We start from the raw sequence: 18523 nt of genomic DNA on the forward strand, positions 1-18523 counted from the left end.
GATCCCGGGCCGGGAAGACTCTGCACCGGTGCAAGGTCCTTTCGGCCCGGGAAGACAGCGGCTTCAGTTTCCAGCCCAGCCTCTGCCCTTTTTCAGTTTCTAACCTCAGCCCTTTTGAGCGTCCCTCATTACCCTCACATCATCAGTTTTTGGCACAGGCCTTCAGCTCCACCCACAAAGCTTAAGGCCAATCTGCGCCGCTCCAAATTCGAAGTTAATTCCGGCGAAACATGGATTTTTTTTTTTGGCGCATTTGGGCCACTAAAAAATCGTGCTTACCTCTTCAATTGCGCCAAAAATCACCCATGTGGAAAATTGAGCCCTCGAAGAGAAGGGAGAACTATCCGTGGCTAACTAAGGAAGTAAAGGACGGTATCAAATTGAAAACAATGGCAAACAATGTTGCCAAGATTAGTGGGAGGCCAAAGGATTGGGAAATTTAAAAAAACAGCAAAGGTCGATTAAAAAAAAGAGAAGATGGATTATGAGAGTAAACTAGCAAGAAATATAAAAACAGATCGTAAGAGCTTCTACAGGTATATAAAAAGGAAGAGTGTAACTAAAGTAAACGTTGGTCCCTTAGAGAATGAGATTGGGGAATTAACAATGGGGAACAGGGAAATGGCAGAGACTTTGAACAAATATTTTGAACAAATACTTCATGGTAGAAGACACTAAAACATCCCAATAATAGATCATCAAGCTATTGGGAGGGGGGGGGGGGGGCGGGAGAACTTAAAACAATCACTATCACTAAAGAAACAGTACTCGGTAAAGTAACAGTACTAAAGGTGGACATGTCCCTTGGACCTGATGGCCCAGATCCTGTGGTCTTAAAAGAAATCTACCAAAATTCCCTGGATTCTGGGGAGATCCCAGCAGATTAGAAAACCACAAATTTAACGCCCCTATTTAAAAAAGGAAGGAGACAGAAAGCAGTAAACTATAGACCAGTTAGCCTAACATCTGTTGTTGGGAAAATGCTGGAGTCCATTATTAAGGAAGCAGCAGCAGGACATTTGGAAAATTATAATGCAGTCAAGCAGAGTCAGCATGGTTTTATGAAAGGGAAATCATGTATGACAAATTTGCTAGAGTTCTTTGAGGATGTGAAGAGCAGGGTGGATAAGGGGGAACCAGTGGTTGTGATGTATTTGGATTTCCAGAAGGCATTCGATAAGGTGCCACATAAAAGGTTACTGCACAAGATAAAAGCTCACGGGGTTGGGGGTAATATATTAGCATGGAGAGGGGATTGGCTAACTAACAGAAAACAGAGTCAAGATAAATGGGTCAATTTCCAGTTGGCAAACGGTAATTAGTGGGGTGCCACAGGGATCGGTGCTGGGGCCTCAACTATTTACAATCTATATTAATGATTTGGATGAAGGGACTGAGTGTAATGTAGCCAAGTTTGCTGATGATACAAAGATGGGTGGGAAAGCAAGTTGTGAGGAGGACACAAAGAATTTGCAAAGGGAAACAGGCAGGCTAAGTGAGCGGACAAACATTTGGTAGATGGAGAATAATGTGGGAAAGTATGAGGTTATCCACTTTGGCAGAAAAACATTAAAAAGCAAATTATTTAAATGGAGAGAGATTACAAAATGCTGCAGTACAGAGGGATCTGGGGATCCATGTGCATGAGACACAAAGTTAGTATGTTGGTATAGCAAGTAATCAGGAAGGCAAATGGAATGTTGACCTTTATTGCAAGGGGGATGGAGTATAAAAGCAGAGAAGTCCTGTTACAAGTGTACGGGGAATTGGTGAGACCACACCGAGAGTTCTGCTTACAACTTTGGGCTCCTTATTTAAGGAGTGATCACAGGCAGTCCCTCGGAATCGAGGAAGACTTGCTTCCACTCTAAAAATGAGTCCTTAGGTGACTGAACAGTCCAATACGGGGGACAGACAGTCGTTGAGGGAAAGGTTGGGTGGGACTGGTTTGCCGCATGCTCTTTCCGCTGCCTGCACTTTATTTCTACATGCTCTCGCCGATGAGACTCGAGGCGCTCAGCGCCCTCCTGGATGCGCTTCCTCCACTTAGAGCCAGGAACTCCCAGGTGTCGGTGGGAATGTTGCACTTTATCAGGGAGGTTTTGAGGGTGTCCTTGAAATGTTTCCTCTGCCCACCTTTGGCTTGTTTGCCATGAAGGAGTTCCGAGTAGAGCGCTTGCTTTGCAAGTCTCGTGTCTGGCATGCAGACAATGTGGCCTGCCCAGCCGAGCTGATCGAGTGTGGTCAGTGCTTCAATGCTGGGGATGTTGGCCTGGTCGAGGATGCTAATGTTGGTGCGTCTGTCCTCCTAGGGGATTTTCAGGATTTTGCAGAGACATCGTTGGTGGTATTTCTCCAGCGATTTGAGGTGTCTACTGTACATGATCCATGTCTCTGAGCCATACAGGAGGGTGGTTATTACTACAGCCCTGTAGACTTTGAGCTTGGTGGCAGATTTGAGGGCCTGGTCTTCGAACACTCTTTTCCTCGGCAGTTCAGAGAAGGTTCACGAGGTTGATTTGTGAGATGAAGGGGTTGACTTATGAAGAAAGGTTGAGCCTATATGAGAGGTGATCTTATTGAAATATATACTGAGGGGGGCTCGACAAGGTAGATGTAGAGAGGCTGTTTCCACTTGTGGAGGAATCTAGAACTAGGGGGCATAGTTTACGAATAAGGGGCCGCCTATTTAGAACGGAGATGAGGAGGAATTTCTTCTCGGTTATAAATCTGTGGAATTCTCTGTTCCAGAGAGCTGTGGAGGTTGGGTCATTGAATATATTTAAGGTGGGGATACAGATTTTTGAACGATAAGGGAGTGAAGGGTTATGGGGAACAGGCAGGAAAGTGGAGCTGAGCCGAAGATCAGATCAGCCATGATATTGAATGGCGGAGCAGGCTCGAGGGGCCTAATGGCCTACTCCTGCTCCTATTGCAGCCAAAAGTCTGTTTTTAAGTTTATGTGAAAAGGGTTGAGCAGCTTCCCTGTACATCAAGAGTATTAGATGCGCAGCCCATAGTCCTGATCCGACTGCAAAACAGTTCAACCCGGCCAGTATGCCTATGTGTTTACAACGAGAGCATCGTCTGCGAGCTGCGCAAGTCATGCATGCATGTGATAGTCTTATCGTTGTAGTTGCGCACTAGAACATGGCAGTTCAGTAGAGAACAGTGGCTTCAGGCTGAGCGACTGTGTTTCACACTGCGGGTGAGTAAGGGCAGGATTTAGCCAGGGAGTGGGTGGGTGGGTACTGCCAGCTTGAGTCCTGTCTGTCATGAAAGCCTTTTTGTGCTGGGTCACTAGGGGTTGCACACGGTGTGCCATACGCCCCAATTTTACATTGCAGGCTCCAACCACTGCCATTCATGCCGGGCTGAGATAGTAGGAGAGGGGAGCAGTGTGGGGTATAACTATAACCCAGCTCCTTTTGCTCCTCTCTCGGCAACAAACCCCACAAACAGACCGGGGCCCGATGCCCCCATCTCAACTGTCAGCTCCTTGTTTGGGATCTTGCAGAGCTTGCAGCTGGAGCCAGAGCCCAAGCTTCAATTAGCAGCTGGGGAAACAGCTGAACAATGAGATTTGGGAGGAGAAAAGCTGTCCTGGGGATGGGGATTACTTTTCTAAATTACTTTTAAATAACATATTTGTCATAATTTTTTGAAGAGCATCTCACTCCTCAATGTACTGATTTTAAAATGTTTGGAAGAATAGCGAGATGGATTGATATCTATTTCAGAAATCTAATGCAGTGAATGGATTTGTTCTTTATCTCATATATGTCAATCCTGCACAGCCTGCTAACAAACTTCCTTGGTTCTTGTCTTGATAGTTCCAAATGTAAACTGTTTCTGGAGTATGTGATTATAAATCTGGACCCCACAATAGTTAAGTAGCAAGGTATTGGACAGCATGTTGGACCAGTGGCACACCCAAGCACTTTCATTTTTTTCCCGATTTGGAGGAGTAAGAAAAGGAAAAGGTGAGTTCGTAAAATACAATTATCCAGAACAGACAAAGCTGAAATAACTTGGATCTGGTAGTCCAATCTTTGACATGAAATCCAAAGAGAGAGAGAGAGAAGCAGAATCCTTAACAAAGAATTAATATATAGCATTCTGGAGTTCCCCTCTAGTTTGAAAGAAAAATGTGGCTTTTTAAAAAAAAGTTATTTACTGCACTATTATGACTTCATGACTGTAATACAGGGTCTGACACAGGAGAACAGCTGAAAGACGGGATTGGAGGGGCGGAGGAGAGAGACTGTCCTGGTGGCTGAGATTTTAATGATATAAATCCATAAATCTTGGAAAGGCAGATGTGGCCATGCCTAAATCCATTGATATGCTTATATTTCCACCATTTACTTTACAGATGGTGATAGATGATCAACAACAACTTGTATTAATAGAATGCCTTTAACGTAGTAAAACATCCCAAGGTGCTTCACAGGAGTATTACAAAGCAAATAAATTTGACACCTAGCCAAATATGGAGAAATTAAGACAGGTGACCAAAAGCTTGGTCAAAGAGGTAGGTTTTAAGGAGCATCTTAAAAGGTGGAAAGAGGTATAGAGAGGCAGAGAGGTTTAGGCAGGGAATTCCAGAGCTTAGAGCCGAGGCAACAGAAGGCACGGACACCAATGGTTCAGTGATTATAAGCAGGAGGGCAGAATTAGAAGAGCAGATATCTCTGGGGGTCTGTGGGGATTACAGAGATAGGGAGGGATGAAGCCATGGAGGGATTTGAAAATAAGGATGAGAATTTTGAAATTGAGGCGTTGCTTAACCGGGAGCCAATGTAGGTCACTGAGCACAGGTCAGAAGTGCATTGGAAGAGTCAAGTCTAGAGGTAACAAAGGCAAGGTGAAGGGTTTCAGTAGCAGATGAGTTGAAACAAGGGCAGAGAAGGGTTGATGTTACGGAGGTGGAAATAGGTGGTCTTAGTTATGCCGCGGATATGTGGCCAGAAGCTCATTTCGGAGTCAAATATGACACCAAGATTGCAAACAGTGTGGTTCAGCATCAGAGAGAGGGATGGGGTGGGAGAGAGAGAGAGAGAGAGAGAGAGAGAGAGAGAGAGAGAGAGAGAGAGAGAGAGAGAGAGATATGGGGGGGGGGGTTTGAGAGAGATATGGGGGGGGGGGTTGAGAGATATATGGTGGGCGGGCGCGCGTGAGCGCGACAGGGGGCGCGAGAGGGAGTCTCAGACAGATGAGAGTCCGTGGCTAGGGAACATAGTTTGTGGCGGGGACCGAAAACAATGGCTTCGGTCTTGCCAATTTCTGCTAATCCAGAACTGGTTGTTGGACAAGCAGTCTGACAATTTAGAAACCGTGGAGGGGCGAGAGAAGTGCTATTGAGGTAGAGCATGGTGCCATCAGCGTACATGTGGTAACTAACACTGTTTTCGGATGATGTCGCCAAGGGGCAGCATGTAGATGAGAAATAGGAGGGGTCCAAAGGTAGGTCCTTGAGGGACACTAGAGGTAACGATGCAGGAGTGGGAAGAGAAGCCATTGCAGGTGATTCTTTGGCTACGATTAAATAGATAAGGATGGAACCAGGCGAGCTCAGTCCCACCCAACTGCACGACAGTGGAGGCATTGGAGAAGGATGGAATGGTCAACCATGTTAAAGGCTGCAGACAAGCCAAGAAGGATGAGATGGATTAGTTTACTTTGGGCGACAACACGTTCAAGGACTTTGGAGTGGAACACGAGGTTGGAAATGGGGCAGTAGTTTGCAAGGACGAAGGGGCTAAGGGTTGATTTTTTGAGGGGGGTGATGAGGACAGCAGATTTGAGGGAGAGGGAGACAGTACCCGAGCATGTAACAGTTCAATGATTGAATCTTAAATAAAAGTTATTTAACTGAACCCATGCTAAACAGTTCACTCGAGACAAACAATTACAGGCAGCTTCACTGCACTATAAAAGAAAATCTAGCTTTTTAAGGTGCTTCAATAGTCTTCACTGTCATTATGTACTACCTCTCAAACTGTGTAGTTTGTACTTAAAACACATGCAGCGCTAATTAAGTTAATTACCAGAACATTCACATCAATTACTTTGTGGACATGAATGGGAAGCCCACGTGCTTGATTTATAAGCAAAAGGTAGCTGCAGTGAAAGAATACAGGTACAACGTCCAGAGTCCGGTTGTCCGAAAACCGCAATTGTCCGAAAGCTGGACATTTTTGCGGCAGCCAAGACGGTGACATCAGACAGCAAGGAGCACCAACAGCGAGGTCCAAAACCCTGAAAAATCCGAAAACCGGCATGAACTCGGTCCCGAGGTTGCTGGATTTCAGACGTTGTACTTTGGAAAGATTATGAAGTAAACCAGGGTGAGAAAGATAAGTGCACAAGAAAATTACAGAAAGATACACTTTCTGAATTAGCACCATCATTTAAAAAACAGTAATCAATGTTTGCTACGTTAAGTGATGGTGCTGTTGAGACGCACTATGCAATTGTCCATGATTTCCCAAAAATAGCAATGAGTTAAATGATCAGAAAATCTGTTTTAGTGACATTGGCTGAGGGACAAATATTGCCCAGGACACCTGGAGAACTTCCATACTCTTCTTTGATAAGTGCAATGGCATATTTTAATGCCTCATTCTAAAGATGACATTTCTCTCTGACTGTGCAGCACACCCTCAGTAATGCACTGAAATATCAGCCTAGATTACGTGCTCAAGTGTCTGGATGGGGCTTAATACCACAACCTTCTGACTCTCAAGAGCCAAGCCTGACACTATCCAAAAACACATCTTCATTTGTTTGTATAGTCCTTACGACATAAAAATACAAAAAATACTGTTGGACTATGTACTTTGTCAAGCATCTGCCAAAGTGTAGTGGAAGTTTGAAGTCAAGGGAAAAAAGTGCCAATTATTTTCTGCACAAAAGCACCAATTCCCATAGGCTCGTGAATATCTAAATTTAATTATCTCGAGTAAAAGCCTTAAAAAACAGGTATACGGTTGGTCTGCTAAAGTGTCTTCTGCTGCTCAATGGTCCCTCTGAGCTGCTCTGCCGTGCAGCAAAGGGAAAGGTCCAGTGCAGGCCCCTCACTGGCTTCTGCACTGTAAATACCACGCATGCGCAGAAATTTAAGGGGACAGTCCTCTACTAAAACAAGCAGGCCGTGTAGAACAAAGCGCAGTTTACAGGGAACATTGCTGCTGTTCCTACTAAGAGGCATTAAAAACCAAGCTCTTATTCATGGGAATGAGAAATAGAATAAGCACTCACCAGAAGATGGAGAGATCTGAAGTTTCAACGAGCATTTCAACCAAAGAATCCACCATTTTTGTGTGAAAAATAATAGTATTCATCATTTTTCCTAGCTCCTTGTGGTCTGACAGATTAAGAGAAGCTTTGGAAACACTGGTGTAAGCCTGTAAAGAAAATAAGTGTTTTTTTTGGATTAAATATACTGTGTTACGGAGATAAACATTTTTAAAATTCCTCTGCCAATTTTTCCCTTCACCTGGCCTTGAACATAATGAGGTATGGTTCTACAAACTACCTCCAGCGCCTCAGCCAAGTGGCCTTTCTTTACGTCATAGAATCATCGAAGAAGTCATTCAGTCCATCCTGCTTGTGCCGGCTCTTCGAAAGAGCGATCCAATTAGTCCCAGTTTCCTGCTCTTTCCCCATAGCCCACAAAATCTTCCCCTTTAAGTATTTTTCCAGTTCCCTTTTGATAGTTATTATTGAATCAGCTCCCATCACCTTTCAGGCAGTGCATTCTTGATTATAACAACTTGCTGTGTCAAAAAAAAAGTTTCCTCATGTCATCTCTGGTTCTTTTGCCAACTACCTGAATTACTGACCCTCTGCATTGGGAACAGTTTCTCCTTATTTACTCAATCAAAACCCTTCATGATTTTGAACACCTTTATCAAATCTTCTCTGCTCCAAGGAGAACAACCCCAGTTTCTCTAGTCTCTCCACGTAACTGGTCTTTCATTCTGGGTACTCATCATCATCATCATAGGCAGTCCCTCAGAATCAAGGAAGACTTACTTCCACTCTTAGATTGAGTCCTTGGGTGGCTGAGCAGTCCAATACGTGAACCACAGTCCCTGCCACAGGTGGGACAGACAGTCGTTGAGGGTAAGGGAGGGTGGGACTGGTTTGCCGCACGTTCGTTCCGCTGCCTGCGCTTGTTTTCTGCAAGCACTCGCGATGAGACTCGAGGCGCTCAGCGTCCTCCCGGATGCACTTCCTCCACCTAAGGCGGTCTTTGGCCAGGGACTCCCAGGTGTCAGTGGGGATGTCGCACTTTATCAGGGAGGCTTTGAGGATGTCCTTGTATCGTTTCCTCTGTCCACCTTTGGCTCGTTTGCCATGAAGGAGTTCAGAGTAGAGCGTTGCTTTGGGAGTCTCGTGTCTGGCATGCGGACAATGTGGCCGGCCCAGCGGAGCTCATAAAGTGTGGTCAGTGCTTCAATGCTGGAGATGTTGGCCTGGTCGAGGATGCGAATATTGGTGCGCCTGACTTCCCAGGGGATTTGTAGGATTTTGCGGGGGCATCATTGGTGGTATTTCTCCAGCGACTTGAGGTGTCTACTGTACATGGTCCGTATCTCTGAGCTATACAGGAGGGCGGGTATTCCTATAGCCCTGTAGACCATGAGCTTTGGTGGCAAGTTTGAGGGCCTGGTCTTTGAACACTCTTTTCCTCAGGCGGCCGAAGGCTGCGCTGGCGCAGAGACGGTGTTGAATCTCCTCATCAACATCGGTTTTGTTGATATGAGGCTCCCGTGTTATGGGAAATGGTCCACGTTGTCCAGGGCCGTGCCGTGGATCTTGATGACTGGGGGGCAGTGCTGTGCGGTGAGGAGAGGACAGGCTGGTGGAGGACCTTTATCTTAGATGTTTAGTGTAAAGCTTTCGTACGCCTCAGTAAATAGGTCAGCTATGTCCTGGAATTCAGCCTCTGAATTTGCACAGACGCAGGCATTGTCCTATTCTAGTACAGGTTATACCTCGCTAGTCCGGGACTCTCATCTAGAAACATCCGTGGTGCGACATTAGTTGGGCCTGCAGGAGAGGAGCATTTTTTTTTTAAAGTTTCGATCGGCTGCAATGGCTGATCAGTCAGTGTGTTCGTCGACCGGCTGGGAGCATGCGTCAGTCAGTGCATGCGCGGGTGCTGAGGGAGCCGTCCACAGGCTGCCGTGGCACGCATTCACACATACAGGAGCCCAGGCGCTGTCCACCAGTACCAGTAAGCATGGTTCGCGAAATTCTCTGTTCCGGCACCGGTCAAGTCCAGAGGGTGCCCCACTGGAGAAGTACAACTGTAATTCTCCTCTGCACCCTCTCCAAGCCACAACATCCTTCCTTAAGTGTTTTAGAAAGCTTAGCATAACTTCCTTGCTTTTGTACACTCTTCCTCGATTTATAAAACCCAGGATCCCATCTGCTTTTTTTTAAAAAAAGCCTTCTTAAAACATGTCCTGCCACTTTCAAAGATTTGCGTACATACACCCACTGGTGTCTCTGTTCCTGCACCCCCTAGAAAATTGTACTATTTAGTTTATATAGCCTCTCCTCAATCTTCCTACCAAAATGCATCACTTCACACTTCTCTGCATCAAATTTCATTTTCCAAGTGTCTGCCCATTTCACCTGTCTACATCTGTCTGAAGCCTTTACTATCCTTCTCACTGTTTACCACATTTCCAAGTTTTGTGCCTCTGCAAACTTTGAAATGATGCCCTCTATACGCAAATCCAGGTTATTAATATACATCAAAAAGAACAGTGGCCCCAAAACTCACCCCTGGGGGACACCACTGAACATTTCCCTCCAGTCTGATAAACATCCGTCCCCATTACTCTCCGTTTTCTGTATTTTATCCAATTTCACATCCACTACCGCTTTAATCCCACAGGCTTCAATTTTTCGAACAAGTCGATTATGTGGTACTTTATCAAATGCCTTTTTAAAGTCCAAATGCACATCAACTGCAGTACCCTCATTAACTTTCTCTGTTACTTCATCAAAGAACTCAATCAAGTTAGCATGTGTGAAATTAGACCATGTCAGCAAGTTTTCTGATTGCTGGGGAGCAGGATTTGCTCTATTCTAGGTGAGCTAATGCACTAATTGCAGTCCCTATCTGGCTACAATGTCCAAGATCAGCTACCTCAGTACAGTTCAGGAATCCAAGCAGGATCGTCCTGCTCTGTGGCTAAGAACCAGGTAGCCATAGATGTAAAGTTTAAAACTGCAATACTCATATGAAATACCTATAGCATGCAACACTAAATTAAGGATTACAAGTTTAATATAAGCAAACCAAACAGTAATTGCACAGACTTAGAGAATATGATAGTTAAAACTAAAGTGGAAATACATCAGTGACTGTAATCAATCACTGCCACCCAAAGGAAAACCAAACTACTCCAACTCCAAAATAAAGATAAAATGTTGCAAGTACTCAGCAGGTCTGTAAGCATGTAAATGAGTATGTATTCTTAACCATAATTCTGACAAAACATCAACCCACCTTTTCTCTTCACAGATGATAATGGGCCTGGTGTTGATTTACAACATTTTCTATCATTCCAGATTTCCAGCAATTGAAGTTTTTCTTTTTATATTACAACTACTTGTATTTATATAGCACCATGAACACAGTAAAACATCCCAAGGTGCTTCACAGAAGCATTATAAAACAAAATTTGACACCGATCCACGTAAGTAGATATTAGGACAACTTGATCAAAGAGGTAGATTTTAAGGAATGTCTTAAAAAAGAGGAATGAGAGGCAGAGGGGCTTAGTTTTGGCAGCTGAAGGCATGGCCACCAATGCTCGCTATTAAAATATGGTATGTTCAAGAGACCAGAGTTAGAGAAGCACAGATATTTCGGAGGGTTGCGGGTCTGGAGGAAATTAGAGATGGGGGACGCTGGGGGAGGGATGTAGGCTACGGAGGAATTTGATAAGGATGAGAATTTTAAAATCAAGACGTTGTTTAACTAGGAGCCAATATAGGTCAGCGAGCACAGGGGTGATGGATAAATGGGACTTGGTGCGAGTTAGAACATGGGAAGCAGAGTTTTGGATGACCTCAAGTTTAGAGGGTAGAACATGGGAGGCAGGCCAGGAGTGCGTTGCAATAGTCAAATAGAGAGGTAACAAAGGGTGTCAGCAGATGATGAGCTGAGGCAGCAGTGGTCTTTTCTCAATCACAAATCAAATATTTGGTCTTATATTATTAAAATCAGATGGTAGTATCAGGATACAAGATCATCCAACAGTGGTCACCTAATCCTGAGAAAACAGACCAAATGAAATTATATTTATGGGATGTTGGAACAAAATTACTTGATTGAAATCTTGAAGAAATCCAATATAAACTGTGGATGGTTTGTAATTTCTTTGTATAAATTGTATTCTGCCAATAATTCAGTTTGTTTGATCTTGTACTACAGACAGAATTTATAAATCCTTGTCTAAATCATTTTTTCATTATAATAGAGTAATGCAATAATTTCTTCAAATCAAACTTCAAGGCTGCAATCTTTTGGCCTGATTATTCTCTCAAGCTGCATTTCAGGCATCGAGGTGGATCCTCATGGCGCACACAAACATAGGAAAAAAGGCAGCAAAAGACCAGCTGGTTCATCGAGCCTGTCTCATTTAGTGATGTAACAACTAAGTATTATGACCCTCAATACTAGAGGGCTGCATCTATCCACTAGCAGAGGGCAACATTTTTTTTTTAATTCCACAGCAAATTTGGATAAAAGAATTCTGGAAAAATTCTTTCCAGCTATTCAGATACCTTATACTGTACAAGAAAGCACATCATGTATTGCATTCCTTCATTAAAACAGAAAACCAATTGCGACTGCAAAACAGTTAAAACCATTTCAGCTTTATTTTCCTCTGAGAATATATGGATAGATGTTCAAACAGATGGCAAATCTCCAAGTTCATAAAAATATACTAACAAGTATAAATTAACAACTTCCAGTTAGCCAAATTGCAATTTTTGCTTATGACTAACAGTTCACGCCAATGAGCATGCTTTCCAAATTCAGGGGAGGAAAGAGGAGAATAAGCAACAAGATCTTCCCCACTAACATTTACTAATTCCAGAGCTTTCTTTGATTGTACCAAACTATGAAAATATCATGGAACTTCAATTCAACTGAAATTTATTTGTGCAAATATATTACTATGTTTTTCAACACCGTCATCTAAAAAAATCACTCTGCTCTTACCTGTAGTCTAAACCAGTCCAGTCTCATTCCTCTGAAATCAAATACTTCTCCATCTTCAACTATATTATGCAGAAAGAATGTTTGACATTACTACAGAAAAATAACATTACATTATATGGCATAAATTTACTTTTTTTCAGAATTCAATCTCAAAGTAGGCAAAATAATGAAGTATCTGTTAGTATACATCACCTTGCTTTACACTCAAGGAAGTCATAGTGTTCACAAAGGAAGACATAATGATGGATTCATCTTCTGGACACACGGAAAGATTCTAGTATGGAAAAATAGCATGAAAATATTAAATAATGCTAAAATAGTTATTTACTTCTTTGAGGTAGAGGTGGGAGGGAATTGTACAAGAATACAAGATTCACGTCTTTGAAAAAAAAACTCTTACTTTATTAGAATCCATTTGTTGCTATAACTTGAGCTTATGATAGTAAATATCCTTGTTTTTCCATACGTGACATAAGCCTGCATGTGGGACTCATGTTCCACTGTAAACATTATACCGGTGACTTTAAAAAATCTGCCCTGCCAGAAAGGAGCTGCATGCTGTCCACGATGTTTGTGATCATTAAAATTAAAAGTTGGAAAATCATAGATGGTTTCACCTGAACTTCTGATGTTCACTAGTGGCAGGCAAGGCTGCCCGCTGGCAGTGAGGATTTCTATGAAATTATTCCATACAAAAGGAAACATCTTTGTACACTGTAGAAGCTAAAATAGTGAAGGTATGTTCAAGTTTGGGAGTGATAGTGGCAATAAACTATTCACGTGAATAGAACACATTGATTAGAAAGATAAATTACTTACATGATAAAGTCTTTTCCACTTCAAGTAATCTGAATCTTCCACACATAAGCAAAGTCTAGCTTGATAAATTGTGGGAAACCACATGCTAAGCATGCATATGAAAATGGAATATTGACATACATGCCAAAAGTAGCCTCCTACTCTGGTGACATAGAAAGAAGGCATTGGGACCTGAAACATAGTGCTCGTCTGTTTTGATCTGAAATTAAACACGTGCTACAAACCCATCTAAAAATATACCTCAGCGAGTCCTGGGGGATGGATGATTGGAATGGTGAAGGATGCATAGCATTTGAACAATGATGATGATCCTACTAGATAGGTAATCTATCTTCAACTTTCTGCATTTGCCAGATATCTTAGGAATATAGCACAGTAGTACAAAATTAGAAATGGGGCAAGACACCCCTGCAGATCAGGCATAGGTAGCAAGCATGTAATAATTTTCCAAGGGAATGGACACACACTGTAATTAAATATAGATAATAATACTTAGTAAATGTGCAAGAATTGCTCCGCATAGCAGCTTTGCAAATAGAAACATAGAAACATAGAAAATAGGTGCAGGAGCAGGCCATTCAGCCCTTCTAGCCTGCATCACCATTCAATGAGTTCATGGCTGAACATGAAACTTCAGTACCCCCTTCCTGCTTTCATGCCATACCCCTTGATCCCCCGAGTAGTAAGGACTTCATCTAACTCCCTTTTGAATATATTTAGTGAATTGGCCTCAACTACTTTCTGTGGTCGAGAATTCCACAGGTTCACCACTCTCTGGGTGAAGAAGTTTCTCCTTATCTCGGTCCTAAATGGCTTACCCCTTATCCTTAGACTGTGACCCCTGGTTCTGGACTTCCCCAACATTGGGAACATTCTTCCTGCATCCAACCTGTCCAAACCCGTCAGAATTTTAAACGTTTCTATGAGGTCCCCTCTCACTCTTCTGAACTCCAGTGAATACAAGCCCAGTTGATCCAGTCTTTCTTGATGGGTCAGTCCCGTCATCCCGGGAATCAGTCTGGTGAACCTTCGCTGCACTCCCTCAATAGCAAGAATATCCTTCCTCAAGTTAGGAGACCAAAACTGTACACAATACTCCAGGTGTGGCCTCACCAAGGCCCTGTACAACTGTAGCAACACCTCCCTGCCCCAGTACTCAAATCCCCTCGCTATGAAGGCCAACATGCCATTTGCTTTCTTAACCGCCTGCTGTACCTGCATGCCAACCTTCAATGACTGATATACCATGACACCCAAGTCTCGTTGCACCTTCCCTTTTCCTAATCTGTCACCATTCAGATAATAGTCTGTCTCTCTGTTTTTACCACCAAAGTGGATAACCTCACATTTATCCACATTATACTTCATCTGCCACGCATTTGCCCACTCACCTAACCTATCCAAGTCACTCTGCAGCCTCATAGCATCCTCCTCGCAGCTCACACTGCCACCCAACTTAGTGTCATCCGCAAATTTGGAGATACTACATTTAATCCCCTCGTCTAAATCATTAATGTACAATGTAAACAGCTGGGGCCCCAGCACAGAACCCTGCGGTACCCCACTAGTCACTGCCTGCCATTCCGAAAAGTACCCATTTACTCCTACTCTTTGCTTCCTGTCTGACAACCAGTTCTCAATCCACGTCAGCACACTACCCCCAATCCCATGTGCTTTAACTTTGCACATTAATCTCCTGTGTGGGACCTTGTCGAAAGCCTTCTGAAAGTCCAAATATACCACATCAACTGGTACTCCTTTGTCCACTTTATTGGAAACATCCTCAAATAATTCCAGAAGATTTGTCAAGCATGATCTCCCTTTCACAAATCCATGCTGACTTGGACCCATCATGTCACCATTTTCCAAATGCATTGCTATGACATCCTTACTAATTGATTCCATCATTTTACCCACTACTGAGGTCAGGCTGACCGGTCTATAATTCCCTGTTTTCTCTCTCCCTCCTTTTTTAAAAAGTGGGGTTACATTGGCTACCCTCCACTCGATAGCAACTGATCCAGAGTCAATGGAATGTTGGAAAATGACTGTCAATGCATCCGCTATTTCCAAGGCCACCTCCTTAAGTACTCTGGGATGCAGTCCATCAGGCCCTGGGGATTTATCGGCCTTCAATCCCATCAATTTCCCCAACACAATTTCCCGACTAATAAAGATTTCCCTCAGTTCCTTCTCCTTACTAGACCCTCTGACCCCTTTTATATCCGGAAGGTTGTTTGTGTTCTCCTTAGTGAATACTGAACCAAAGTACTTGTTCAATTGGTCTGCCATTTCTTTGTTCCCCATTATGACTTCCCCTGATTCTGACTGCAGGGGACCTACGTTTGTCTTTACTAACCTTTTTCTCTTTACATACCTATAGAAACTTTTGCAATCCGCCTTAATGTTCCCTGCAAGCTTCTTCTCGTACTCCATTTTCCCTGCCCTAATCAAACCCTTTGTCCTCCTCTGCTGAGTTCTAAATTTCTCCCAGTCCCCAGGTTCGCTGCTATTTCTGGCCAATTTGCATGCCATTTCCTTGGCTTTAATACTATCCCTGATTTCCCTAGATAGCCACGGTTGAGCCACCTTCGCTTTTTTATTTTTACGCCAGACAGGAATGTACAATTGTTGTAATTCATCCATGCGGTCTCTAAATGTCTGCCATTGCCCATCCACAGTCAACCCCTTAAATATCATTAGCCAATCTATCTTAGCCAATTCATGCCTCATACCTTCAAAGTTAGCCTTCTTTAAGTTCTGGACCATGGTCTCTGAATTAACTGTTTCATTCTCCATCTTAATGCAGAATTCCACCATATTATGGTCACTCTTTCCCAAGGGGCCTCGCACAATGAGATTGCTAATTAATCCTCTCTCATTACACAACACCCAGTCTAAGATGGCCTCCCCCCTAGTTGGTTCCTCGACATATTGGTCTAGAAAACCATCCCTTTTGCACTCCAGGAAATCCTCCTCCACCGTATTGCTTCCAGTTTGGCTAGCCCAATCTATGTGCATATTAAAGTCACCCATTATAACTGCTGCACCTTTATTGCATGCACTCCTAATTTCCTGTTTGATGCCCTCCCCAACATCACTACTACTGTTTGGAGGTCTGTACACAACTCCCACTAACGATTTTTGCCCTTTAGTGTTCTGCAGCTCTACCCATATAGATTCCACATCATCCAAGCTAATGTCTTGCCTAACTATTGCATTAATCTCCTCTTTAAGCAGCAATGCTACCCCACCTCCTTTTCCTTTTATTCTATCCTTCCTGAATGTTGAATACCTCTGGATGTTGAGTTCCCAGCCCTGATCATCCTGGAGCCACGTCTCCGTAATCCCAATCACATCATATTTGTTAACATCTATTTGCACAGTTAATTCATCCACCTTATTGCGGATACTCCTTGCATTAAGACACAAAGCCTTCAGGCTTGCTTTTTTAACACCCTTTGTCCTTTTAGAATTTTGCTGTACAGTGGCCCTTTTTGTTCTTTGCCTTGGTATTAAATGGTATTAATTGGCTGAAACGACCATGGAACCTATGGAATGTTGCATAACTTTTTGCCTGGACTTCTTTCCTGCAAGATGGTAGAAGTATAGGATGTCCTCAACTCACCATTTAGCTATCTGCTACTTGGGAACTGGAGTGCCCTGGATCATTGCACCATAAAAGAAATGAGCAATTTGCTCTGTGCAGGAGGCACAGGAGGTAACTTGGGCTCGACAAGAATCACAGAAGCACAGTGGGAAAAAATGTTTCAGTTCCGGCTTGCCTAGCTAGAGATAAAAATCACAGGACAACTTCTTGATTAAAATGAAACTGAGATGTGACTTTAGAGAAATCTCCAGATGAATCCTAAGGACTTCCCTGGTGGAATGCTAAATCAAATAAGCCTGATCTACAATTAGGGCCTGTAATTCACCAACTTTGTGAGCCAAAACATACCAACAGCAATACAACTTTCCACAGAAGAAACTCACACATTCAAACTCCACTTTTCCAGATTTTCCATGCTTCTCTCCCACTCTGGCATTCTACTGTAACCATTCACACATTCTCTGGGTCTTCGATACATCTTTTATTTCTCTAATTATTGCCTCCTTTTGTCTTACACAATTACAACTTCTGTCACTTAATTACCTCATGTCCGAATCACAGACCATTCTTTCTTGTTCTCCACATCCCCTCCCACCCCCCCGCCTTGTCACTGGCTCTTTTCTTCCTTATGTTTTGATGAAGGGTCACAGGACCTGGAGTGTTAACTCTACATTCCTCTCTCTGCAGATGCTGTCTGACCTCCATTATTCCAGTATTTTCTATTTTAATATCAAAGAATGTTGAAAGATGCAGATATGAGGTTGTGAAGAACTATACTAAAGTCTCAATTGGAAATCAGTGAGATTTAACTGGGTATATTTTTTAAGTAGCTTGCATAAAACAGGACAAAAAACACAAAATATAAACAGGTCATGAATGACTAATTCATATTTTGGCTATTTCAATGTTGAACTAGTCCTGGCATGTGGACATGAAATGAGATGGAACGAACCAACTTTACAGAACATTAATTTCACCCCTCTTTGTATTACAATTCTGTTAGTGGTTGACCTATGGGAATTAATCAAGAAATCTACCACAGGGGATGAAAAAACACTGATTTTACAGCTGCTTCTTTGTTAACCAGGTGGTCAACCAGAATGCAATTTTTGACTGTCGCAGAATGCAACATATCAAGCAACAACACAAGCCTTGATTTAAAATAAATCTATATATGTTTAAAATAAAAAACCCAAGACAAAACTAAACCAAACATGGGTACTGAGGAGCTGGGTTTTGAATCACTACTCCAAACATACAAACTCAAGTAACTATGTTATATTTGAGAGCAAGTGAATGTTTTTCAGGCTCATTTAAATTGAACTGAAGCTCTGATACATGTGCAGGTCTTGTATACCATGGGGGAGTGGGTTAGGGTTAAGGTTAGATGGCCTGTTCATATAATTTCCATAGAAAGTAATCTGGAGCTGGTTAGCTTCAGGATCATGTGAAGCTGCCAAAAGAAGATATTTTATCACTGAAATATTTGAATTTTGGAAAATTACTCCGCAAACAAATGTGTGTGTAATGATTAACACACTGGACATGTCAGCAGTGCATAGGCAATTGTGAACCGTTAATATAAACTGTGGAGGAAATTAACATTTTCTAAAATTGGGAAACTAAAGAACGTTTTATTTTGCGTATTTAATAAACATTTTATAAGATACAGAATAAAACTAAAGCTATGGCTTTACTTGTCCTTTTTTGCTGTCCAATGTACAAATACAATTGATGAATTAACAAGATTCATACTCCATCTACTGGCTGTATATTGCATGTGAAATTTCAAGAACCTGAGTTTGACTCAAAGTAATTGCTCAACGATCCTTTGA

The 18523-nt window shown here is 42.7% G+C and overlaps 1 protein-coding gene across 2 annotated transcripts in view; it reads right to left on the bottom strand.

Annotated features, from left to right (window-relative positions):
- The window catches only part of nckap1 (NCK-associated protein 1), a 297326-nt gene that overhangs the window by 141642 nt on the left and 137161 nt on the right, over positions 1-18523 (bottom strand). For both annotated transcript variants that reach the window (XM_070875820.1, XM_070875819.1), the window contains exons 14-16: positions 12452-12533; positions 12260-12318; positions 7264-7409 (exon numbers count right to left, since the gene is read on the bottom strand). In XM_070875820.1, coding sequence (XP_070731921.1) covers positions 7264-7409; positions 12260-12318; positions 12452-12533 — 287 coding nt within the window. The remainder of the gene's footprint in view (positions 1-7263; positions 7410-12259; positions 12319-12451; positions 12534-18523) is intronic.

This window comes from Pristiophorus japonicus, chromosome 3 (genome assembly GCF_044704955.1).
Source record: "Pristiophorus japonicus isolate sPriJap1 chromosome 3, sPriJap1.hap1, whole genome shotgun sequence".
Classification (NCBI taxonomy): Eukaryota; Metazoa; Chordata; class Chondrichthyes; family Pristiophoridae; genus Pristiophorus; species Pristiophorus japonicus.